Source organism: Phasianus colchicus, chromosome 13, assembly GCF_987193195.1.
Source record: "Phasianus colchicus chromosome 13, bPhaCol1.hap1.1, whole genome shotgun sequence".
Taxonomy (NCBI): domain Eukaryota; kingdom Metazoa; phylum Chordata; class Aves; order Galliformes; family Phasianidae; genus Phasianus; species Phasianus colchicus.
Window position 1 is genome coordinate 5,627,886 of NC_143448.1, and position 25,286 is coordinate 5,653,171.

The window sequence follows — 25,286 nt, forward strand, 5'->3', positions numbered from 1 at the left end:
AAACAATAATCTTGCAAATAAGTTATTACCTACACAGATAGGACTTCCACATGGAGAAAGAAAAAAAAATGTGAACAAAGGGAAAGAATGTGACTGTCATATATTAATAATGCCTACATCAAGATCCATCAACTGCAGAAGGTATTGGGAGGTACCATATGAGTACATGGAAGATGCTATGCTCCCCAGGATGCTGTCAGGAACTGGAACAGAAGCTGAGCCTGTGATAAGAAGTGGATTCAGAAGGTCTGCAGACACAAATGACTGTGGGCATCAGCTGAATGTTAAGCCTAGACCATGGCTTTGATCTGTTCTGCCTCCTGCCTTTAAAATCCAGTGTGAGCAAACACTTATCTCTGCATTGTGATGTCAGCCAGATGAGGCAGATATTGAAGCTGGTATGCGTGTGTTTTACATGGACAGAAGCTTTGTTGGGTCCAGCCACTCTGATGCTTGGGTCAGATGAAAACTTCCTTTGAAATTCCTCCTGTTCTCAGCCCTTACCACCTGTGTTTTCTCTTGGGCAGCTCAATCAATGCTCAGCTTCCGCCTCAAATTCTCAAGCTATAGGGAAATACAAAGTATCTGTAGAGTTTTAAATTATTCTGTGTTACCAGGTAGCTGGAAAAAAAAAAAAAAAAAAAAAAAAGATAATGAAAAAAAAGAAAGATAATGAGACCTACCTTTATGATTGTGCTTTAAAAGAAAAACAAAAACAAAAACCAACAAACAGATATCAACAAAATTCACAAAGACAAAAGCAGAACACCCCAGTGCATAGCTACCACTGCTTGCAGCAATTGTTTGACAAACAAATGCCATGTTACACCCAGTTCTGTTCCCCCCCTGCCAAGTTCCCCACACAATTTGTGTTACTTCTGGTAATGTCTGTTGGTTGTCATGCTTTCTTGCAGTCTCTCTCCATGTTGCATGCTGCATAATAAGGACCTTTGAAGTCTGCCTTTGATTTGGAAGCTGAAGCACCTGGAGTTGCAGAGGTTGTAACAAAACTGCTAACAGCACTTATCTGACACTGTGCAGCTTCATTTGAACTATCTGGTGTTTGTTTGCAATTGCCTTCTCTGTTTGCAAACAGAGCAGATCTGAGCTTGTACTGCTAATTTGGATAGAAGCTTCTCGTGCCAACATACTGATCAGATCAGAGCTCAGATCTGTGATCTGAGTTACATGTATTGAGAGCATGCTGTTGGATTCCTTGTCCAAAAGAAGTGTGTTCCAGTATGGCTTAAAGCGTGGCAGGTATTTAGGGGAAAAATGAGTGGCGTATCTGTTTTTAAAAGCATCTGCAAGATGGTGTAAAACTTAAATGGTAAACAAGTTGTGAATTAGAAGTTGCTAAAGCATCTGTAGTGGACATTGTGGATGGTTCTGGGCTACAGGAAGCCCATGATGGTGCCCATCTGCACAAGCAGAGGCAGTTACAGAGCAGAAGACTTAGTGTGCAGCTGAGGCCAGCAGGAAGCCTGGTACCTTCACCCATCTTGGGGATGGCAAGAGGAATGTGCCGAGCCTTTCAGACGGGTGCAGTTTGACAGGAAAGTAAATGGTCAAGAACAAGGTTCCCAAGCCATAAAGGCTCCATGCTAGGCTGGTTGGATGACCTGCTGGAGCATTTCAGAAAAAGCTCTTCTATCACTTGGTCTGACTGCTGGTGCCTGCAGAGGCCCAGAGGCAGGGTTAGGATGGTGGATCCCTGGGTACCCACCGCATCTCTGTGGTGCTGGCCAAAGTGTGCTCCTACTGCTGCTCCCCAGGTGTTGTCCGTGGAAGAAATGACTTGAACTTGTGATTCAGATCTCTCTCACAGCTGGAATAAATGGTGGCCATGAGATGGTCTCTGCAAACCTGGTCACAGGTCAGACCTGAAAGAGAAGCTTGGGAGAGGTGCAAAATTAGGGGATGGTAGATCAGAAGGATTCAGAGAACACATGATAAGTTAATTTGGAGGTGGTGGCCGATTCTGTCCTATAGCGAGAGATGAATTTCTGGAAAGATGAATTTCTACAGACATCTGAGACTATCAAAAGAAAAGGAGATAGTGGCTCAGTTTTGAGGAATAAATCAGTGGACCTTTGTGTTATTCCTTTTTCTTTCTTCATGTCCCTTCTCTTGGCTTTGTGCTTTTTCTGTGTAAATGGAAAACAGAAATTTCTGCTGTATTGGGACTAGGGAAGCACACAGGCTGGGAGATTGCTTACTCTTCATGTCTTTCAGGCAGCAGAATGTGCATAAGCCTTCTGTCACCAACCAATCTTTCAGATCCATCTGCAGACATTTTTTTCTGAACCGACACGTAGTGATTGTTGTTGTAGCCTTTATTTGGGAATTAAATTAGGTAAGGTTTACTTTACTACAGAGGCACGGAGGAAAACGTGGGGGTTTTGTCAGTGCTAGAGAAAAGAAGCTGCTGCTTGTAGAGGATCTCCTGATAACTGTGGCTTGACAGATCATTACCGATTGCAGCAGCTGAAGAGAGGAGAGGTGGGATGCTTCTTCAGCGGTGGCAGTACCAAGTGCAACTATTTTATATTCTATTAAGTAAGGATTTAATCTCTGACAGAGAAAAGCATCCTGTTAGTTTGATTTGTTTTGATTGGCAGTGAATTCCAATCTTCTAAAAATTTAGATTAATGGATTCTTTTATCTCTATTTTACTTGCGGAGGAAAAGAGTATTGAGGATTTCTTATAGAGATGCTTACTTGCCCATAAGTAACAGCAGTAATTTACAGACAGGGACAACTGAGGATTCCACTCTTCATATTGCAGTGCATTTGCTTCAACTTGCATTTATCCTTTAAAATATTACATCAGCTTATGTTACACTGACAGTGACAAATTCCTGAGGCAAAAGAATACATAATGTTTTAAGTCAGCTTCCAAAACCAGGGCACGGTGAGCATAAACATAAATGTTAGCTTTTGCATAGTTCTTTTTGTTGGCAGATTTACCACAGTCTTAACCATGTCCCTTAAAAAAATGGTTCAAGCAATAGTATAGGGTCAGATCCTAGGCTTATGTCTTCTTGTAGGCACTTCCATGGACTCGATCCTGATGCAGCTAGGAAGAATCTTAGTGGAGATGTTGCTTGTTTACATGATTGAATATTGTAGGCTTTGATTTTAATCTTCAGTATTGCTCAAAATGTTCTAATATTGTCTGCAAATGATGCTCAAATTGCCAGGTGGAAGTTAGGATATCTTTAGAGGTCATGGCTGGCTACTGTTTATCAAAATAAGCACTAGCTGTATTACCTACTGAATGCTTAATGACTTCATATCAGAAGAATAATCTTTTATTGCCATAATTTACCCTAGTACTCAATGGTATGCATCTCTTTGGCTGGATTGTTGCAAAACACCTTTAATAGTATACACAGTATGAATTAAAATGTTGGAGTTTATATATATATATATTTTAAATCCCATTATTCTGTTTGCTTTCCATTGGCTGCTGAGCTACTGATTTCTATCAAACTTCGAAAACTTAATAGTTCTACGAATCAAAATAAAATAGGCTATGTTCTTGGCATGTGCCATGTGACATATCCTTTGGTATGACTTCTAAAAATGATTAAATAGGATTTCTTTTGGAATGACTATCTAAATAAATGAGAGAAGTTGAGAGTAGGGTAGATGGATATCGTCATGCCTTTGATGATATTTTCTACACATCAAATGCTGCAAGTCTTCACAATGGCTGCTCTTGGATTTATGCGTCTGTGATAGAAAAGATTGATATACCTATGTATAGTCTCACTCATGTAGGATTACAGCAGAAATCTGAAATTGTCATTGGAATCACAGAAGTAATTTCTCTTTTGTGTTCCCTTTCACCCATTATGTCCCTGTTTGGTTGTTAAGCTGAGTAAACAAGAGGTCGAGTATTGTCTAGCTTAATGTGAAAACCACCAAGTTTTGCCTAACTTCAGTTTGAAACAATAAAGCAGATCAAGCTCACTCAACACTTGATTCTGTTCAGTCAAGAAGCTCATGAATTTTTTTAAGCACTGATCTGTCATTCCTGCATTATACTATGAAAATCCTAAATGCATATAATACTTACATATCCCTTCTACTTCTAGTTAAGCTTATGTAAGAAATGAGCACGCAATATTCTCTAAAATGCTCACAACATTCTTGGTGGATTATTTTGAATGCACAAGCTTTGCCTTTTCAATTTTCACGTGGTAATATAATTAGGGTGTCTCGCAGATGCTTTAGTACAATTGTACTTCCATTTGTACCCTTGGTATGTTTTTGGTGTTAAACATTTACTTGCTAAACATTTCATGAATAATGAAATGCTGATCCCTTTGGTTCAATAATGGTCGTTGTAGTAGAAGAGAAAAATAAGGGTTGAAAAATTGATGGAAAACTTGTTTACTTGATTATATATTCCTCTTTAGATAGATTTTGCTTACTCAGATTTTCTATACAAATGCTATGAACTTCAGTGTTACTATTGACTATCTCCCCTGACTTCTTGCTAGGCACCAAACTTCTGTACAAACATGAATGACTTCTGCTTCCTTGTCTGAAAGCTCTTCAGTAGGTTCCAAGGGGCTATAGAGGCCCACACCACCAAGCCACAAAATAAAAACAAAATTCCTATTCTTTTCATTGTGATTTTTCTTTTAATGTGATTAACCAAAGAACTTTAATTCAAAATGCAGAAAATAGATTGTTAATATTTATAATATGCACATAGATGTAAATGAGAAGAGATTGGAAATGATATTATTATTTTTTTTCATATGTACTTAGCTGTGCTAGGCAGTCATTTACAAAATATTGTTGTTTCTATTTCTAACCTTTAGTGAAGTTTTTAAAGATTTAAGAAGTAGCTTACAAATTAGGAAAAGAGATAGAAAAAGAAAAACAGGAATTAAACAAAACAAACACAGAAGCATCAAATTGTCTCAGAAGGGGCATTTAAGAATTCATGGGCTTGTGTATAAAATTAGATTCTGGGTCAGTACAAGTCAAGAGAATTTAGTCTCAGTAAAATCATAGATGTAACCAAAATGACAAGACTTGGAGTAAATCGCTTGTAACCCATGTCGTCATATTTTGTTGCCTTGGTGTAAAGGCCAAAGAGGCCTGTTTTGTGTAACAATAGAGAGCAAAGGCCTTTTAGGCATAGAACACCACTATGAAAGAGCTGCATGCAAAATAATGAAGTTGATTTTTATGAGAGAAAGTAATTGTGATGATCTCGACCTTTGCTTTAACAATACTTTTTTCTTAATGCAATAAAGCAATGTCTGTAAACTAGAAAGGAATGGGCTAATATGCAGAAAGTGATATCCTTTTAAAAAGACTTTGAATGACTTCCAGATGCTGCTGCCAATACAATTTTGAATCAAAATGACCCTCTAGTTAACGGTAGTAAATTTTCACAGAAAGGTGCCCTGAAGCAAGTGGGTATTTCAGCCAGTAAGTCTGATGTTTTGATCTTTCTATATCAGTGCTCCACTTTTGGCACAGGCATTCATCTCTGAGGAACTATGCTCCTTTGCTGAAAATATTAAAAGCCTCTGAAGTAGGAACAGTGATGTGGTGCAGTATGGATGATGAACTGTGCTGGCAACGTCTTGGTAGGCAGGGGAAAATGAGGATGAGACCCAGTATAGCACCTGGAGCATGAATATGTACAGTTAACTTCATCTTTACAGGACCCAAGGATGACAATATGTGGATGAGGCATGCATCTTCCTTTACAAGTGCATTGCATCTCTGTGTGCTGCACTGGGCCGGGATAGGAGGTGTTCAGGAGCACTAAGCCCACTGCCTCTGCTGGGGCAAGAGCAAGAAGAAAGTCACTCAGGACAAACCTCAATGCTGATGCAGGTTTTTGAGCACTCCAAATAAAATCTGAGTGCACTGGAAAAGTCACAAAGCCTTGTGGAGCTCAGGTGGGCCCCTATGCTGGACTTCCAGCATTGCAATTCTCTTCTGCAGTATTTCACTAAGGGTCATTGTACCTGATGCTGATTGCAATGTGGGTTATTAATAACAAAAGTTTTCAAAATCTTTTGCATTTCCCATGGTTCTGACTGTTTGAACAACGGGTATAGATTGGCCAAGTTGCTCAATCAATTTGTGAGCTAATTATTCTCCCTACTTTCTGGCTGGTTTAAAAATCTTCTTTTCTGTTTAAATGTCCTTTAAGTGTCTATTGATCTGTGTGTGGTTAAAAATAACAAAACCGAGTTGTTCGTAGTCAGATTCCAGTTGACTTCTACCTTTGGGGTCTGACTTCGTTTTGTTTACAACTGTGATAAGTGTTGTGTAGATGGAGGAGATGACTTAGTTTTAGCCCTCAAGAAACAGCAGAGACAAAAATGTGCAAGCACTTGAGTTTCTGAGGCATGAAGTACAAGAAAATAAAGTGGGTGATCAGTGCATAGCGTGCTACTTCCACATGTGTTTGATTCTTGGATTAAAGATAAAAATGTATACTTTTGTGTGGCTGGCAAAAAGGGGTTTTTAGGAGTGATTAGGATTACTCGAGCGGTTCTCCAGAGTGCTGCTGTGTCTGCACTTGAGATGTGGCAGGGCAACGTTCTTTGTCTGAAGGGGATTTAGAAGTTATTTTAAAGAGAGTTGTTTTATACCTACTACTGTTCCTGGTAACAGCTATGAATAATTGAATGTCAGAGGAAGATGCTTTTTCTCTCTCTGCTCCCTCCCCATTTTGTTTGCTTTCTGCATTTGACAGCAGTTTGTCTCTACTCTGCTGCAGTGTTTTCCCTGTGTCATCAGTCAGCCGGTTGTTTATGTGGGTATTTGCACAGCATCAAGAGAAAAACAAAAATTACTTTAAAATAAAGAAATAAAAATTTTTATTACCCAAGAAAATCCAGCAAAGGGAGAAGCAAAGTCTGAGGCAAGTACTGTAACTGTTGCTGCGTTCGGTTTATTGATCTGTTGAAAAGAAACCAATCAAAATGAAAGTTGACAGTCAGTTCTGTGAGTCAGTGAAAATGATTTGCTAATGCTGTATGATCCCTGCTAATAACCACATGATGTTTCACTCTCTTTTAGGATCAGAGTCACACCCAAGTTTCGCAGTACCGCCAAGACCACTCTTTGATTATGAGATCCATTGTCCACATGACGGATGCTTCTCACTCGGGAATTATGACTCCCTCTCAGCTCACCACCATTAACCAGTCCCAGCTAAGTGCACAGCTGGGGCTAAATCTGGGAGGCACCAACTTGCCACACACTTCTCCCTCCCCTCCTGCCAGTAAATCAGCCACTCCTTCCCCCTCCAGCTCGATAAATGAAGAAGATGCAGATGAATCAAATAGAGTAAGTTATTCCATGCACTGCAGTGAGTAAGCTTTACGTGGCTATATACTATATTTTCATTAATGTGGCAGTACTGTCTCAGCTGCCAAGTGATCATGCAAAATATGTATGCTTCAACATACGCTGAGCTGTCATTTATTTATTGTTTAGCTTCTGACTTAGGAGGCTTTCATGATACCTCCATCATAATAGATGTTAAAATATACACATCCGTTCATACATTTTCAGTTGAATACATTCATGGTTCATTTTAGATTTTATAGATCTGGTGAATCTCTTTGCTCTTCAGCTTTGGGAATTTTTTCATTTTGATATTCTCTGGAGTCATTTAAAATATAGGTGCATTTAGACAGAAATAAACTTTCTTCTGTCTGAAAGCTTACTTAATTTACAGTTTGCTTTAAATTACCCTGTTACAAAAGGAAAATGTTATAGCACTACATATCCAGGGCTAATTCAGACTGCTCGATGAAAGACTTTCTCATTAGCTTAATGGAAATTGTGTATATGGAAAGAAGATTCCATTCAGGATTCTTAAAATATCAAAGTTAAACAATGAGAATAGAGATGTAGTTAGAGCCACACAATGTAGCAGCCCTTGCTGCCACAATCTGTAGTCCAGAAGAAGGTATGGGGCATGAAGAGCATATGAGGATAGGAGATGCAGGCAGTCCATGAAGTGCTGCTCTAAAGGTTTCCCCTTTAAGGTGGGAGGAGATGTAGGTATGGGGATGCTGCTGTGTGGGCACCTCACCCCTTGTGAGAAGCCTTGGAAGAGGGTGTTGGGAACAGAGTGGTTCACTGTGCCTGAATAGATACTGCACAACTGCTGCTGCCCTCACCCATGTCTAAGCTGACAGCCTAAGTCTGGGAATCAGGGAATGCCTCCAAGCTCTGTTGAGTCTCTACTGCCGAAATTGCATTTTAATGGCAAAACATAGATCACTTGCTCAATGTACACTATAGATTGAATACATATATATGTATATATTAAATTGAAATTAGTTATGGTTTACTTTTTGGGGTTAGGCTTCTAGGAACGATTCTGAGCCATGCTTCACAGTGAGTGGTAATAATTTTTGTATTTAGTTCCAGTTGTTTTGATGAGAATGACTGAGAATAAGAGCTATTTGGTGGGAGAAAGACCAACATAAGTGTCTAAAATGCTGCCTACACAGGAATTTTTATCCATTTATTAATAAGCCAGACTGACAATAAGTATCCATAATTCCTCTGACTTCCATTTCATGTGTATGCGGACTGTTCCTGTTACTACTGTTTCTTAGGCTACTGGAGAAAAAAGAGCTGCCCCAGATTCTGGCAAGAAGCCGAAAACTCCAAAGAAGAAGAAAAAGAAAGATCCCAACGAGCCACAAAAGCCAGTGTCAGCATATGCCCTTTTCTTCAGGGATACACAAGCTGCAATTAAAGGGCAGAACCCCAACGCCACGTTTGGAGAGGTTTCAAAAATAGTGGCATCTATGTGGGACAGTTTAGGAGAAGAACAAAAACAGGTAAAAAATGGATGGAGGGATGTCTCACAAGAAGTAAAATAGTTATTGCATGTAAAAAATCCTCCTATCTCGGAGCTGAGCACACTGCTTGCTGATGTAGGCCTCTTGCTCTGCAGAGCTGCATTGATTTTTGAACTTGCTGAAAATCTGGCATCTAAAAAGCATTTTGTTATAAGAGTCATGAGATCGTATTCAATGGCTGTCTTTAAATTTTAAAGGGCACTTTGTAAAAAGCCCAAGTGATACTGTCCTGGAGTCTTGTTTAAGACCACCTTTTGATGATTCCCATTTCAAAGTTCTTATTTCCTATTAATCGGAAGTTAGAATAGAAAAGGGGAAGGTACAACACATTTACCATTTCCTTTGATCTGCCTTATGAATCTGTTACAAAGCGTGTTAATTTTAAACCTTTGAAGCCAATCCTCTGTGCCTCATTACAATGTTGTGTGTGAAATGTTATCTCCAACTCAAAATTGGTACAGAATGACGAGTTTTGTTCTTCCTTGAGGGTTATTCTTCTTGCTATACACATGTAACTCCTACACATAGATTGGAAAAAAAATCCTTTGGGGCTCTTTGCCTGTTGATGCTCCGTGCAGCTCCCAGTCATATTTAGCAGTGTGACAGATGATGATATCTAGCAGATGATGATCATGATTTAAGGATGATCTTTAAATGTAGTGCTGATTAGAAATACAGATTGATTCACTTTTTGTTTAACTGTTCTACTGAAGCTCTGTGGGATTCTCTAATACTGACTTTGGGGAAAGTGAATTGTCAAAACTCTGTGAACCACATTTTCCTTTTTTTTTTTTTTTTTTTTTGGCTGCTTTATACTACTTCGGATACTTTTCAGCACCTGAAATACTCAGTGTCAGTAAAATATCATTTCCTAGGAAGATGAAGTGTGCATAACTGGTCTTGTCAAACAGTTGACTGCTCTAGCAGGTTTTTTTTTCCTATATGACAAATGGACTTATGTTGTGGTGACATTCCAGCAAGTGGACCTGAAAGTCTGCAGCCACCTGCAGGAATATTTAAAACTTCCAGGGAAGAAAAAGCCCTCATGAAGTAAAAGTGTTTTCGGATTTTTGATCTGAGCTTTTGGTTTTGTTGCAAGGGATTCTGAGAGCGTTCTGGCAAAAACTTCTTCATAATTGAAGTTGGTGAAATTGTGGTCTCTTTTAATAGGTATATAAAAGAAAAACAGAAGCTGCCAAAAAAGAATACCTAAAGGCACTTGCAGCCTACAGAGCAAGCCTTGTTTCCAAGGTAAGCCTGATAATGCTTTCTGCATAATGCAAGTTAGTTTTTGCCAATGTTTTTCTTAAATATGGGGGTAGGAGTGTGGTGTAATGCAAAACAAAAGTAGAATCCTAAGATTTCTGTAATGCAATTCTAAAAGATGTACTGCTGCTTGAACCCTGTGTGGCCTCTGCAAAGAAATTTCATCTCTTTAATGGCACTGTAATGATTACCAAACAAGAACTTTGTAAGCGCATACATCTTCCATTATCTTGGGAAGCAAAATAATGCACTTCACTACAGAAGTAAAATTCAGTCATGAAAAATATGCTGACCTTTTGACATTAACATTTACAAGCTATTTGCAGAATTGTTTTCTGTTTTTTGCTGTTGGGTTTTTGTTTTTTTTTCCTTTTCCTCAAGTGATTCTTCCCAAAAGACGGACTTGTTTTGCATGGGCTTGAACAGCTCTTATTGTGTGGCAAAGCTTAAGTATTTCTTGCAGGTGAGGGGGAAAAAATTTGTGTGGTGGCTCTGAATTTGGAGAGTACTTACAAATGGACTAGTTGGCAGTGAGCCATGCTGAGTATTAGAGCAGATCCCTACTTCGTATGAAACTCACGTGAAGAAAACAAAGCTTTGGTCTCAGATTTGAGAATGTACCTTTTTAACTGATAGCATGAGGCTGGTTGTATATCTGCTGCCTCTGGACACTACAAATGGAAACATGATTCTAATACATGTGTGAAAATCAAGGCAGTCATTTCTCTAATAACATTTCTTAAAGACCAAATACAAAAATGCCCTTGATCACAGGAGAGCAACAGACTAAACTGATGATATCTAGTTCCTCAGAATGCTTATTTAAATGTACAACTACAGTGCATTAAGAAGTAGCACAGAAAGTTGCAGCATATTTTAATTAGTGCTTAGAAATACAACAACAGAAAGTAGACACATGTATTCTTGAAAGCTGGAAGATTTCCTTGTGTTGGGAAGCTGTGTTTTTCTGTTGTCTCTAGGACTTAGATAATGTTCTCAGTCTTTAATATCCTGATGCTAATACCAATTCTAAATTGCTGCTTTGAGGGAATGTGTCTTGCCAGTCCTAAATTCCCTTTTCAAAAACAACAGAGATCATATTTTCTGCCCTAATCTGTGGGACCTGTGCTGCTGAGTGACTTCTGAGAAGACTGTGAATAGAAATTATACTCCATGTCCAGAATTCATCTCCCCTACCTTAAGATATCCTTGCTGTAGCTTTTTTGTCAAAGGTTGTTGTTGAGAGTAGATACAGAATAAGCACTTTGAGGCAAGATTTGATGCATTCTAAGGTAAATGTCTAAACCATATCTATTTATTGTACTGGATGAGAATTTTTCTCTCCATCACCTTAACAGAATTCTAGGCAACTATATTACATGTCTTATACAATGCAGATGTGTAAAACTATGCAACATGATCCTACTTCTGATGCTTAATCGTATCTAATTCAAACATACTCAGTATATTTAAACATACCTAATAAAACTATGTCTTCAAAGGCACCAGAAAGCCTCAGAATGAAGTTTTCCTGCGGGTGTCTCTCGTCAGAAAGCTCATGACAGTGGAATTAGGCAGAATGCCCTAAGCAGGGCACCTGCTGATGTAGCCATGCTGCTTCCAGTGATTCTGGGCTTCTGCCTTCACAGTGCTCCCTTAGACTTCTTTCTGCTGAGAATACATTGGACTTAATGCCTTAGAAGTGAAGAACTGCAGTGAGCTAATTTAAAAAGTTGTTTGATAAGTTTTGGTGCTTGTACAATACTCTTCAGAACAGGTTTTTTTGTTGTTTGTTGTTTTTTTTTTTTGTTGTTGTTGTTGTTGTTTTTTAACATATAAATAGAGACTGTTTTAGCTCTTTCAGCCAGATGAAGTACTACAGATTTCTGATGTTGAACAAGGGCACAAGTTAATTTGTTGTCTAAGAATTGGAATCTAAGTAGGAGCTGGAGGTACTTTGTACAGAGACAGACTAAGGTGTAATGTAGTGGACCGCTGACCTTTCTCAGACTGCTGATTGATGTTTCCCCATGGAAAACAGAAGATGAAAAAGTCTCTCTGAGTATTTGTGACTTTTCTTTCCATATAAACAGTAACAAAGTTTTTTTTTATTAAGAACACAAGGTAACTTCAATTGGTCAGGTCAAACTGAGCCAGGGTTCGTAACCTTTCTAAATATATATCAAACAGCTAGATTTAGGTGCTGAGAGAGGATAAATAAGAACTGAGATAGTAAAAATTCAGATTGGATGAAGAAAATAGGCAACTCAAGTGAGATTTTGAACTGCATTTCCTAAATAGACTATTGTAATAATTGGACACATTCTCTAGGGCAGTCTTTCCACTGAGCAGCTTGTGAGATTTGAGGGGGAAGGAACAGGTTTGATGATTTTTAAGCTCAATATAGGATTATGGCTACTTTTACCAATACCTGTTCTTCAATTTCTTTTCCAAACATAGGCTGCTGCAGAGTCTGCTGAGGCCCAGACGATTCGTTCTGTGCAGCAAACATTGGCATCCACAAATTTGTCTTCCTCCCTTATTCTGAATACTTCTCTCTCTCAACATGCCACAGTATCGGCGTCTCCTCAAACTCTTCAACAGTCCCTTCCCAGAGCAATTGCTCCCAAACCTCTGACCATGAGACTGCCAATGAATCAGATTGTGGCTTCTGTTACCATTGCATCAAACATGCCGACAAACATTGCAGCTCCATTGATAAGCTCTATGGGAACAAACATGGTGGCAACGCCGTCTTCGTCTCAAGTAAGTCCCTCCATGCAAAGCCAGCAGCACCAGATACAGCAGCTGCAGCAGCAACAGATGCAGCAGATGCAACAACAGCAGCTACATCAGCATCAAATGCATCAGCAGATACAACAACAAATGCAACAACAGCATTTTCAGCACCACATGCAACAACATTTGCAGCAGCAGCAGCAGCATCTCCAGCAGCAAATTAATCAACAGCAAATGCAACAGCAGCTTCAGCACATACAGCTTCAGCAGATGCAGCAGCAGCAGATGCAGCATATGCAACACCAGTCACAGCCTTCTCCTCAGCAGCACTCGCCAGTAGCCTCTCAGATCACTTCTCCCATCCCTGCCATTGGGAGCCCTCAGCCAGCACCTCAGCAGCACCAGTCACAAATACAATCTCAGACACAGACTCAAGTATTATCACAGGTCAGTATTTTCTGAAGATAAATGATCTCACAGCATCGCTTTGTGTTGATGGAGGGGGTAGGGGTAAACCATATTTGGCTGAAAACTGTAAATTGTTGATGGTAGTTATGCAGGGATGCATAACAGATCAAACGATCCTCTAAAGTGTCTATTAGATAGGCAATAAAGAACTACAATGTAGCTGTGTATCATCTTTTAGCTGACTATAAATCATTTTGTTTAAAAAAAAAAAGAAAAAAAAAGCTGTGCTCTCTTTCATGTGATGCCTTTTTAATTTATTTAAGCTTTACCTACAATATGTGAATCAAATGGCCTAATAAATACCTGGACCTTATGACTGCAACATGGCCTTTCAGAGTTACAGATTTCTCTAAAAGTGAATAATGCACTTCAAGGCAGTATGAACTCATGAAGCCCTTAAAGCACAGTTGTAACTACCTGTAAAATGATGATTGGAATTCATACAGTCATACTTGTATGACAAGAGTTCGTTGATGGCATTTTTTGTCATGAAAAAAAAAAAATAGAGTAAGTCACAGATTTTTGCCAAAGCTCTTAAATTTCTGTCCTAAATATCTTCAGAAAAGCAAATGCAAGTAACTGAACTTCAACGTTTGATCCATCCTTTCACTCCATTCCTCCCAATAAACTTACCATAGTTTGTAACAAAATATATATTGACAGTTACCCTATTACGTTAATTCCAATTACAGAACAAATGTGAATATTATATTCTGTGTGGAAGTGATGAGTTTCAGATTTAATACACTGTATTTTTAAAAGGGAAATGCACTTAACTAAGGCTGATATTACAAAAAGCTAAGATGAAAAATGCAAGAGTTTTTAATACGCTGTAAAACCAGTAGAATATTTAAAAGAAACTCCACGACTGAATAATCAATGTAAATATTTTCTTTAAAAGTTGTAACTTTTCATATCATGTGTTGTAAAGTTTTCATAAATGAGGCTTTAATGTAAACACTGGTAACATGAATTATTAATTGCTACATTGCTTATTGTGTTTTTATGCTGTTTTATACTTTTTTATGAGTTACGATAGCAGCAATTAAGTTGTTTGTATTTTGCTTATCTAAAATAAATGCTTTTATCTTGCTATAGAATAAACACATTTCAGTAAAACCGATGGGCCACAAGTCTTTGATAAGAAAAATAACCGACAGAAACGTTTCCTCGTGGAACCGCTTTCTCTGGCACTTTATTCCACTTTCCATTTGATTCTCTCAGCCATGCTGTGTAAATAGGTACTGGTCTGTGCAGTCAGCTCTGGTGTCCATAAATGCAGGGTTGGAGGGTGGCATGCAGCTCCTCTGAGCAGGCTGTGGGTTGGAGGTGCGAGAGCAGGTGGTGGAGCGATGATGGCACAGAGCATTCATCCACCCCGTGTTACGGTGGGAACGGGGTGAGGAACCTGTCTTAGCCACTCAGGGATGAAAACAAGTACAGTTTGGGATTTTCCTCGTGTCCTTGTGTTTTTGCTGTAAGCCCAACCGCTGTCCTGAGCACATGAGCCCCCGGCTCGTCCCAGGCTCCGGCTGGTGCTGAATGGTGTAAGCAGGGAGAAGTGGGTGTAGAGGAAGCTGTTTGACTGGAAATATTTGAAAACATTTGCATCCAACATGTTGGCAAGATGCTAATGCTCTTTCTACATCTCTGCTCTTGATGGAGGAGAAAAACCCTTCCTTTCTTCTTTCCCATTCCTGCCTGCTATTGCTGTGTGCTGGGTGCAGCCTGACCACTATCCCCAGTTGTCTTGCATGATTAATTACAGCATCTGTCCTGTCAGGAGCTATAATGAAGAGGTCTTGATAAAAATTGCAAATTACCACTGGCAACAATCTTAAACTGCTTATGATAAAATGAAAATTAAAAACAGCAAGTGTCAAACCCGAGCAGAATCCTAATCCTGTTTCAGGCCGTGTCCATGGCTACCGACCAGGCCCCAAACAAAAATAATGGGATATAGATCCCCCAAAAGTTGCAGCCAGACTTGAGGGAAAAGGTACTGTGCTGTGCGAGTTTATTAATAATGAATTCAGCTTTCAATATTTCACAGTCCTCAGGTACTCTGTTTATTATCTACAAATATTGAACAGCAAGAGATTCCAATTAGAAATTTATAGATTTCTTGGAGCAGAAAAAATCATGTATAAATTGAAGCTTTTTGTAATAGGTGTTAGTTGACGGCTACCCATGCTCGTAATAGCCTTCGTATGATATCTAATCGTGTCTGGGAGGGAGGGGGCTTATTTCAGGCACAAGGAAGCCTGTGTGCATTGGAAATGGCACAGCAGAGGCTGGTTGTGAAAGATGGTTTTGTGTCAGTTTTAACCAATGTTACATAACAAAGAGGACCATTTTATAGTCTTTTTGAAACCTTTAGACAACTGTCTTCAGAAATAATTGCTAAACTGCATGTGACAGTAATTGTGTATTAGTTCTGTAATTGTCATTTTGAAGACCTATGAAGTATCGTTGGGAAAAATGTCACTAGTGATAAGAGTTAATTACAACTGAAGTCTGTTTTCGACTATTTGTGGTAAGAAGCAGGTGTTATTATACTCATTAAATGATTTCATAAATCCTGGGTTTTATCACATTTGATTAAGAGCTGCTGAACTACTGATGGTCAATTTCAGGGAAAAAAAAAAAACACTTTTAATTGCCGCAGCTAAAAAAAATTAATCATCAAGCAGGACTGAACAGTTTAAATATCAAAATTTCAATCATGGAAAACTGGAGCATCCCCCTGCTTGCTACAGATTATATTTTTCATTACCCACAATAGCATATTGCAGAACATCTTGTGTTTCAAACTGTGCAAGTTGGAGTTCATATTCTCTACATCTAAGTGAATAACTTCGCTATCATCGGTCACAAATAAAACTGTTAATTTAAATCACTTACTATGAAATTTATACAGGAAAAAATGCCTTAGCCATGATTTCAGTGTCATACATGTTTTAAAGACTGTTTTCTTCGTATCGTTTACAAGTACTTAACTGCTCCCTTCTTTTCCCAAGGTTTCAGATGCTTTATCACCCCAGTTAACCACATTCTACTTTCACATTAACCCAGGTTGACACATGATGAAAGAACATAAGGAGGTTTAATTTTTAGTTGACACAGGGTCATTGGTTTCTAACTTGAAGAACAAAGGCTTTAAATACCTCTATGCAACATAATCTCAATTTTATTTTATCACCTGACCATTGTGGTTTGTGGGACAGATGGATTAAATATCTCAAGTTTAACCAGTAGTCTTGCACTGTCTCTTTTCAATGGGGATTGGACTTTTGAATGGCTCCTTTTCCATTTCTCACTTCATGGAGTATTTTTCAGCACTGGACTTCATTCTAACCTTTCCCTCCTCCCTTTGTTTGGCTTTTGTTTTGCAACAGCTGTTATTATCGTTTTTGGTCAGCTGTGATTGCTGGAGGCAAAATAGGACCAGATGGTGTTTTGCTATGCATGAATGGAGAGTTAGAGGAGTTTAGATTGAATAGGCCAAGTTTGAATGGTGTCTATGCACCACCTGCCCTCTTCAGCAGCAGCACACACATCATAGGAGCATGATCTGTCTCAGACCTACTAGAATTGGATGGGAATGGAGAGAGCCTTGTTGGATTTTCTCCATATTTATTGATCTTCCATGCACTAACAGCATAATGCAGTACACAGTCAATTTGAGTTAATTGGATATGACACAGCATGTACATGTAATCTATCACTGTAGTCTCTTGGTACGCTTTAGATTTTGCTGCCACAGAACATGCAGTATTAGCCTGCATTAGTAGGCTAAGTGGATGGAGGTAAAGCAGGATCGTCGTGCAGCTTGATTTAACAAAACGGAGTGGAGTTCTAAAGCGATGCCCTTAAAACTGCCAGGGATAGAGTGAAATACAAACGTTTCAGATTTGATAGGGTGGACTTGGTATTTTGGCACAGAAAAAAGAAACAACAAACCAAACACCTCATTCCCATACTTTTCTCAGAGGTTTGCCACTGAAATGCAAGTGAGCAGTTCCCTAAGAAATTGAGCCTCGTTAGAGATGAGTCAGTGCAGCTCCAAAAGGACTGCGTGTGTGTGCAGGAATCTGTTCCAGAGCAGGAGGGATATTAGATTAAGCAAATTCTGATTACCAGCCCCTAAAATGAAAAGATATCCATTAAAATGAGGCATTCCAATTTGTTTTGGAGCAGCAAAAGGCTTCTTCAGTGCCCAAAATCGGTCATCAAAGTGGAGCTTAAATGCAGCAGAAATTTAGGGTGTGTTTTATCCTCCAAGAAGGCTGACTGAAAGGCGTCCAGTGCGCGAGAGCTGTAACTGAATGTTAGGGAATAAAATACATATGTGCTTGTACAAATAACTCGCTGGAACTGTCACAGCCATTGGGTGTTTCAGGCTGACCTCTGCCCACGTTGGCAGGAGCCGCTCGCGCGCTGCCTTTGTCTGTGGTGTCAGGTAGCCAAGTGAGCTACTTTCTTATGAAAATTGCATTCAGCTGAAAAAATGCTAAATATTTTCAAGTGCCTGTGGGAAAAGCTAGGTTTGTATTAAAGGATTTGGTTCTTAAAGTCACCAAGAAGCTAATGCTTCTCAGGTGCATCTGAGGGAGAGTATTTTCGATTATAATACTAAAATCTTTCAGAAGAGAATGTGTGGCTTTGAATGAGCTGTTCTGACACTTCAATAGGCTACGCTGGAGATTTATAATGTACTGTTTACCTCTGCTAAAAAGTAGAAGTAATATTTTAAATCTCATTTTTGTCCAAGTTCTCTCAGCGTTAACATCTTCCACTCCTACACAAACTGAAGTAGTGCAGAGTTTTCTTCTGAGGTTTGAAATGAAATGCATTTAATCTTTTAGGTTAAAAAAAAAGATATTGAACTGAAAAGAGTATTTGATCTACTGTGGTGCTAAGATGGGCAGTTCCTACAGATACCTTTTATTTTCTTTCCCTTCTCTAATATCTGCACTGATACAGATATCTCTGGTCTGTTATTTTTTCCAAAGTGAAGTTGTTACATTAATTTAGCTCTGCTGCTCTAATTGAAAAAGAAAGGCTTTGATCCAGCAAATCACTTAAAATGAGTGGATAATTCTAGTATATAGGTAGTAATTTCATTAAAGCGACTGCTCTGATGCTTACAGTTGAACAGTTTCTCAAGTGCTTTCATAGATCAGGGATCTAATTACAAAAATATTGCGTTTGTTTTCCAAACAATTCCAAGTAGCAATAATTTGAACCTAAAAGTAAATAGCTGGGCTTACTTTTATTCACATTTTGTTTTATTAAATTCTACTTGGAATAAGTTACAGGGCTGATTTTCAAATACAGGTATCTAACCTTTGTGCTGGTTCAGCAACCCTGCATCATTATAATGTGTAAGGAATTAACCATCTGATTGGGAATTTGCATAGTCAGTCTTTTAGAGGTGTTTTTACTGTGCACAAGTCTAGAAATCTATACCTGGATCAGCAAGCACAGTTCTTAAGTGGATACCTTGACCAAATGTTTGCATTTACAAAACAGAATTAAATGCAGGCAAACAGAGCATCATTAAACCTACTGGCAATATTTGTGAAACCTAAAGGCTATAGTTACTTGAGACTGCTTCATTTTTAATGCTAGGTCCCACAGCGTACTGATGACCAACATACACATTGCATTAACACAAAGTAAAGAAATAATAAATCCCTTCTGTTGTATTTCTCTTGCTGGTGCTTATAGGTGTTTAATTTTGGAATTGCTTTTCTATGAATCATGAAACTCGACCGCACGGCATGGATGTTTAAAAATTGATAAGTAGTTGTTTCATTGCTTAATTTCTTTCTTGCTCCTCCTGAATATTCAATGTCTGAAAATCAAAGGTTACTTTTGAAAATTCTGCCTTGCCAGCTGTTCATCAGGGGATTCTCTGCTGCACCATTTTATGAATGTGTGCATATACGTCTAAATTGATCGAAGCAGTTCATGAATGCGTTCCAGACTCAGTTTCACCACTGTGGGGTACACTCAAACATTCTCAGAGCAATCTCCCCCTGTTGGCCCTTCCTTGTCCCTCTGCTCTTCCAATCTCAGGAGCAGCCTGTGCTTGCTGCCCGTGCTAGCTCCTGTCCCTGCTCCCACCTCTCACCGGCCATGGGCAGCTTCTCCTGAGGGGCTGCTCCTCTTCCTCAGCCCTTCTCCTCCCTCCTATTCCTCACAGTTAGGGAAAAGGAATAAAAAATAGGCAGCCCAAACATGTGGCAGGTGTTTAAATTAAGAAATGTCCAGACGTGTACACATAATTTTATATGGATAATGTATATGTGTAAAAATGAGGTATGGATTTTGGGACTAATATTCCAGGTGCTTGGTAGCAAGGGCTGTCAGGTTTGGTTACTGCTTTCCATGCTGTGGCACTGACAGAATATAGATGATGCTAATAATAAGTATCATCCTTTTATAAACAGTCTTTATCCCTTACAATAAGGGATAAATAAATCTAAAAGTGTTTTGGCCACTTACTGCAGGTAGTGTATTGAGGCAGACCATAGGCCCCTCATGGAATACGTACAGTTCTGAGTATAAACTTGCAGACATTTGTGTTTCTACAAGGAATTACCAGCTAGGATGTTTTGTTTTGTTTTGTTTTATCCTAGTGCAAATAGAATCTTTATTCTCTTCAGGAAAATAGCCAAACCTTTCTAGCAGGGTTGGAGAAATTAAACATCTTTGAACTAAAACAGTAATAAAAATGTAGTATTTTCGTGTTCGGTTCTGTTGAAGTCTGCTGGAGCTGTTCTTGGCTTCAAACCCAGGCTGAATTGGTTTTGATACTGTCTTTCCATCTTCAAAGCTGCTGATCAGCAAAACTGAGTGGATCAGTGCCCGTCCAGCTGTGCCTGCTGATAGGGTCGGATGCACGGAGGAGTGCTGGTGCCATGCCATCAGCATGGGCTCTTCTCTGCTCACCTCCTTCAAGTGTCAAAAATCCAAAGAAGACGATGATTTTGGGATTTCGAGGGAGGCGAGATCAGCCCACCTCATACTGCTGCATCTCCTCAGCCCCATCACTGTTGGTCGCAGTCACTTCAGCAGGGCAGGATTCACTTCTATGCCATTAGGCCAAAATCTCTGCACAAGAAACTCCACTGAGCACTGGGCCTACTAAAAATTAAAACCAGCTTTGTAGCATATGGAGGGCTGAATAAGAGGTCAGAAGAAATAATCCCAGTGATTTGAAGGGATGTTGCATCACAGCTGAGCTGAAGACGAGCACAGCAATGCAGCCATTGGGAACAGGCTTATCATTTCCTCAAATGATGTTGGAATGAGTCTTGTACAAAAAAGAGCTAATTCTAAGGAGAGGGAGGGACTGCAATTTTCCTCTTGAATTGAGAAAATGAAAACTGTTGGGTATGTGTTGCTATCACAGCAAAGTTTTTCTGTTCAGGCTCAGTGCTCCAGCATGCAAACAGCTTCCCCTAAATCTGCCTCTAAGTGAGGCTGCACTGAGCATCTGGGGAAACAGTCATGATTTAAATGCATTAAGGAAAATGATAATGTTATTTGACTTTGGTTAATCAATAACAGAGGAGAAATGTAACACTTTAGTTTGATTAACCTTCTGCCATACAACACAAAGTCAGTGAAACCAGAGATACCTTGTTTTTTTAAAAAAAATTTGCATAAATTATAGTGGGATTTAATTGCTGGGAGGGTCTGTATATTTTTTTCTGTGTTATCTGTGTGTTTTATCTGAGGTTTGTTTGTTGCTTTAGAACAACGCATTCGTCCAGTGTAGACAAAATATGCACTTTGTTCAATGCCTTACTCGAGGTCAAATTCTCTTGAGGAGAACAAGTGTGGGTTGTGTAGCTGTCAAAAGAGGTTTTAGTGCTTGACCCTAAGAAGCATTCAAAGCCCAGATCTCTCTTTTTTATTGCTTTTCATTTTCATTGTTTGTACTTTATACTTAAGAAGGGGCCTCTGCAGAGGGAAAAGCCCCTGCTTTGGTATTCACTGCCAGCAGCCTTCTGCTGGAACACCTCAAAAGCTTTTCATTGTGAGACTTTGGAAACCTCTGCTCAGTCGAGACCTGGAGTGTAAGATCCCAGCAGAGGGGGCAGAGCCAATCGGATCGGGTTTGGGGGGTCAGGGACATGGGATGCGTGCATGGGGTTGTGGGCAAGCTGGGGGCTGAGCTGGGTGCAGCAAAGCACGTCTGCAAATACAGAAGGGTCAGGTTGAGCTAAAAGAGTTTAGAGGAAGATGCAGCCAGTAACTCGAACTGGATGCTCACTGGTAGCTGCTGAGGTAGTTCTGTATATCTGTGTGAACACAGTAGCTGTGCCTTGTATTTTCTGCAGATGGTGTTTATATAGTGCACAAAAACTCAGTGTTAGAAATAGCCATAAAAAAGCCTGAGATTTTGCCTAATTATTCACAATTGCTGTCATGTAATTGGAAAATGTGAGCACTCTATTATGTTTTATTTTATAGGTCTACGATGCAGTTATCCTTGGTAACTATAAAGGTGCCCTATTTGTAAAACGTGCAAAATACATGGAGTATTTCCAATTGAACATGAGTTTCATCTAGCGTACGACAATAGAAAAGGTGAATTATGAATCCTTTCTACACCCCTGGCATGACATTGGCCTTGTCTAGTTTATCTCTGTGGTAACTCCCAGCTCTCCAGGGATATTCCAGGGAGCTCAAAGGGATGGCACAAATACAGGCTGCAGTTGCACGTAGCTGACAGCAAAGAAGGTCACCTTCCCCAGTTGGCATATGGCCTGCAGGTGGCCTTTGCTGCTGGACCAGGGGGAGTCAAGAGGAGAGCACACAATCTCATCTACATGCCTTGGGATAGACTACATGCACTATCTGGGGATCATTTGCACTGTTAACTAACCCTAAAAAGGAACAATTTGTGCCCAATGTGGAGCAGAGACTTTGCATTTGTATAGGGAAGCATGATATTACCTGCACAAATCTCCAGCTAGGATTTGGTAGCAGAAGAAATGTAAGGGTACCAGAGCAATCTGCATCAGCATCAGTATCATATGGTTTGGCAAACCAGACACATTTTATGCAGTAGTGTCTTTATTGAGAACATAGGAAAAGCTGAATGGGCCAAGAAGCCACACAAGGAGGAAATAGCTTTCACGTTCTTTGGAAGTACCAAGAAAAAAAAAAAGAGAGATTTCTTTCCTCTCAAATTATGGACTGGAGGAGCTTTTATGTACAGCAAAAAATTCTTCAGAATTGAATTTGTTGCTCATAAAATTCAACTCAGAATGAACACGACAGCCTTGTGAAGTCCCTGCAGGATGCAGCGCGGATGCAGGAACCAGGCTATATTCTTGGGGGCACATGTTACTTTCTGGTTATTCTCATTGGTTCAGCACTCTCATTTTCATCTGGACTTGAGGCCGGACCATCATTTTTCAGTGCCTGTTCTCAGATAGTCCCACCAGACAGTGCCAGTAGTAGTGTCTTGCAAACATAGCCCAGGATGTCCCTAAGAAGAGAGCATCTCCTTACTTGGAGCTAATTTAGAGGTTTCTCGGGTTGTGAGCTCAGCCCAAAACTGCAGAGCACTGAAAGCTGTGAGCAATATATCCATGGGTAAGCAGAAAGAACCAGAAGGTAACAATTTTTTGCCTCTCACCTGAAGATCTAGATCTCCAGCCAATAAGAATTTCTTGGAGAGGACCAGTTTAGTGCACATGCAAAAAAGCTATGTGTTCTCTGTAGGTTTAAAAGCTGTGGAAGAGGAAAGGATGTCAGAAGAGAGGTGATTTGTAGCTGTATTCCTACAGTCTTGAAAATTTGGGTTGTTTGATGTTTTTTTCTCTGTTGCAGAGGATTATCTGTTTAAATTAGAATGTCACAGAATCACAGAATGGCCAGGGTTGGAAGGGACCTCAGGGATCATGAATCTCCAACCCCCCTGCCACATGCAGGGTCACCAGCCTCCCCATTTAATACTAGATCAGGCTGCCCAGGGCCCCATCCAACCTCTTGAACACCACCAGGAATGGGGCATCCACAGCTTCTCTGGGCAGCCTGTTCCAGTACCTCACCACTCTCTCTGTAAAGAACTTCCCTCTCAACTTAAAACCATTTCCCCTTGTCCTGCCATTATCAGCCCTTTCAAAGAGTTAATTCCCCTCCTGTTTGTAGGCTCCCTTCAGGTACTGAAAGGACGTCTGAGGGTCAAGGACAGCCTGTTTGAGGGTGATAGATGCTGTGATGTGCTGTGACTGCTCTGTCCTAGGCCCGCTGTGCACTATTGAGAAAAAAGAGGCAACAAAGAAATGTAGAAAAAAGTAGGTACTGAGTGTAATTGATTGGAAATGCCTAGAAAAAGGTAGCAGTCCCAGGTGGATCTCTACCACCCTACCCACCAGTGTACTGGGATTGGTGAGAAGGGCATAACTAAATTGCATGTTCTGTCAGATGACATGACAATGGACATTGGGATTGGGAGCAAGGATTGGATGCCAATCTCTTGATTATATTTGAGCCCTTAGAGGTAAAAATCTGCTTGAGATACATAGTTTTAAAGAAAAATTATAGACATTAATAAATGCCCAGACCTAATCAAAGCTATATAAGCATCCTACAGGCAACCGTGGCCTTGGTGCCTTTACAGCCTGTGGAAAAGCAAATGATTTTTGTGGCCACTCAGAGCAGCATTCTGACCATGCCCTCCTCTTCCCGGTTTCAGTGACTTTCAAGCACGTGCTTAAAAGAAAGACCCTCTTGAAGTATGTTTCTGAGTAAGAAAATAATTAAGATTTAGGAACAGTAGAGAAGCCTGTGATGACTTATGAGCAGTTACATCTTCCTTCAGGACTTGGAAAGAGAAATAATGAGAATTCCCAAAGGATTTATGTCTTATTTAGGTTTTTGATTCTGTAGAGATTTCACTCCATGAAAGTAAAGTGAGAAGGCAAATTTGTTAAGGAGGATTTTGTTAAAATGAGCAGCCGGATAAATAAGTGACTCTGTGGAAAGCTGAACAGAGTAATTATTGCTCTTGGTAACTAATTAAAAGTCCAGGATATTCACGTGCTGTTGACAGTGCTTGTTCCTTAAAGCACCCTCCTGGGTCTCACTAGGGTAAAGCCATTGTGAAGATCTCTGTGGCTCTGGTGGACAACATCTCGATAGAGCAGGTCTGATATTTTTATTCAGTGAAATAATGATCCTAACTTGGAGGCCTGTACTGGCTGGGGATGCACTTAAAGGACATGGGGATGTGGTTGGTGACAAAAGAACTGGTGCCTTAACATTGTTTCCCTTGGAGCACAGTTTGAGCACACTTCCCTAAGAGCTGCTGGAGTCACCATCCTTGGAGGTTTTCAAGAAACATGTAGATGTGGTTTACTGGGCATGATGGTGATGGTTTGGAGTTGGACTTCGTGATCTTGTTGATCTTTTCCAACCTTAACAATTCTGTGGATTCACATCCTGTCCATGCTGTGTGTCACTTTCTGAGGCAGTTAGGTAGCTCCTCACTACAAAAAGGACACTTTCTTCTGTCTTGGCATTTGGTCACAAAACCAGTCTGACTGTACTGGCTTTTGACCAGTGGCTCCCAGTCCTTCCCTCCTGGTGACACTACCCTGTGATGTCAGACTCTCCCTGCGCCTCTGCCCATTGTTGTGAGGTTCACATCTGCCCTACTCCTCACCTCACTTTTAGTACATGTACAGCTCTCTAAAGCAGTACAGATTTGCTTTAAAAAAAAAAAAAAAACAAAAAAAAACCCCAAAAAACCAAAAAAACAACCCAGCAGCAATATAGAACAAAAACAAGTGTGTTCGCTGAAGTGTTTTGTACATCATAGCTGCTACTTACCATTTTTATTCATCTTGCATTTATAGAGAAAGCCTGTCTTGATATCTTGAAGGCACTTTTAATGAGTACACATCATGA

General features: G+C 39.8%; 1 protein-coding gene across 2 annotated transcripts in view; it reads left to right on the forward strand.

Annotated features, from left to right (window-relative positions):
• Nucleotides 1–14,433, forward strand: part of TOX3 (TOX high mobility group box family member 3) — a 71,357-nt gene extending 56,924 nt beyond the window's left edge. Inside the window, exons 4-7 of one of the 2 annotated variants that reach the window (XM_031615146.2) lie at nucleotides 7,069–7,338; nucleotides 8,625–8,852; nucleotides 10,044–10,124; nucleotides 12,600–14,433. In XM_031615146.2, coding sequence (XP_031471006.1) covers nucleotides 7,069–7,338; nucleotides 8,625–8,852; nucleotides 10,044–10,124; nucleotides 12,600–13,340 — 1,320 coding nt within the window. In that variant the 3' untranslated portion in view covers nucleotides 13,341–14,433. The remainder of the gene's footprint in view (nucleotides 1–7,068; nucleotides 7,339–8,624; nucleotides 8,853–10,043; nucleotides 10,125–12,599) is intronic. The other variant, XM_031615145.2, reaches the window with a different exon arrangement.
• Nucleotides 14,434–25,286: the final 10,853 nt, after the last annotated feature.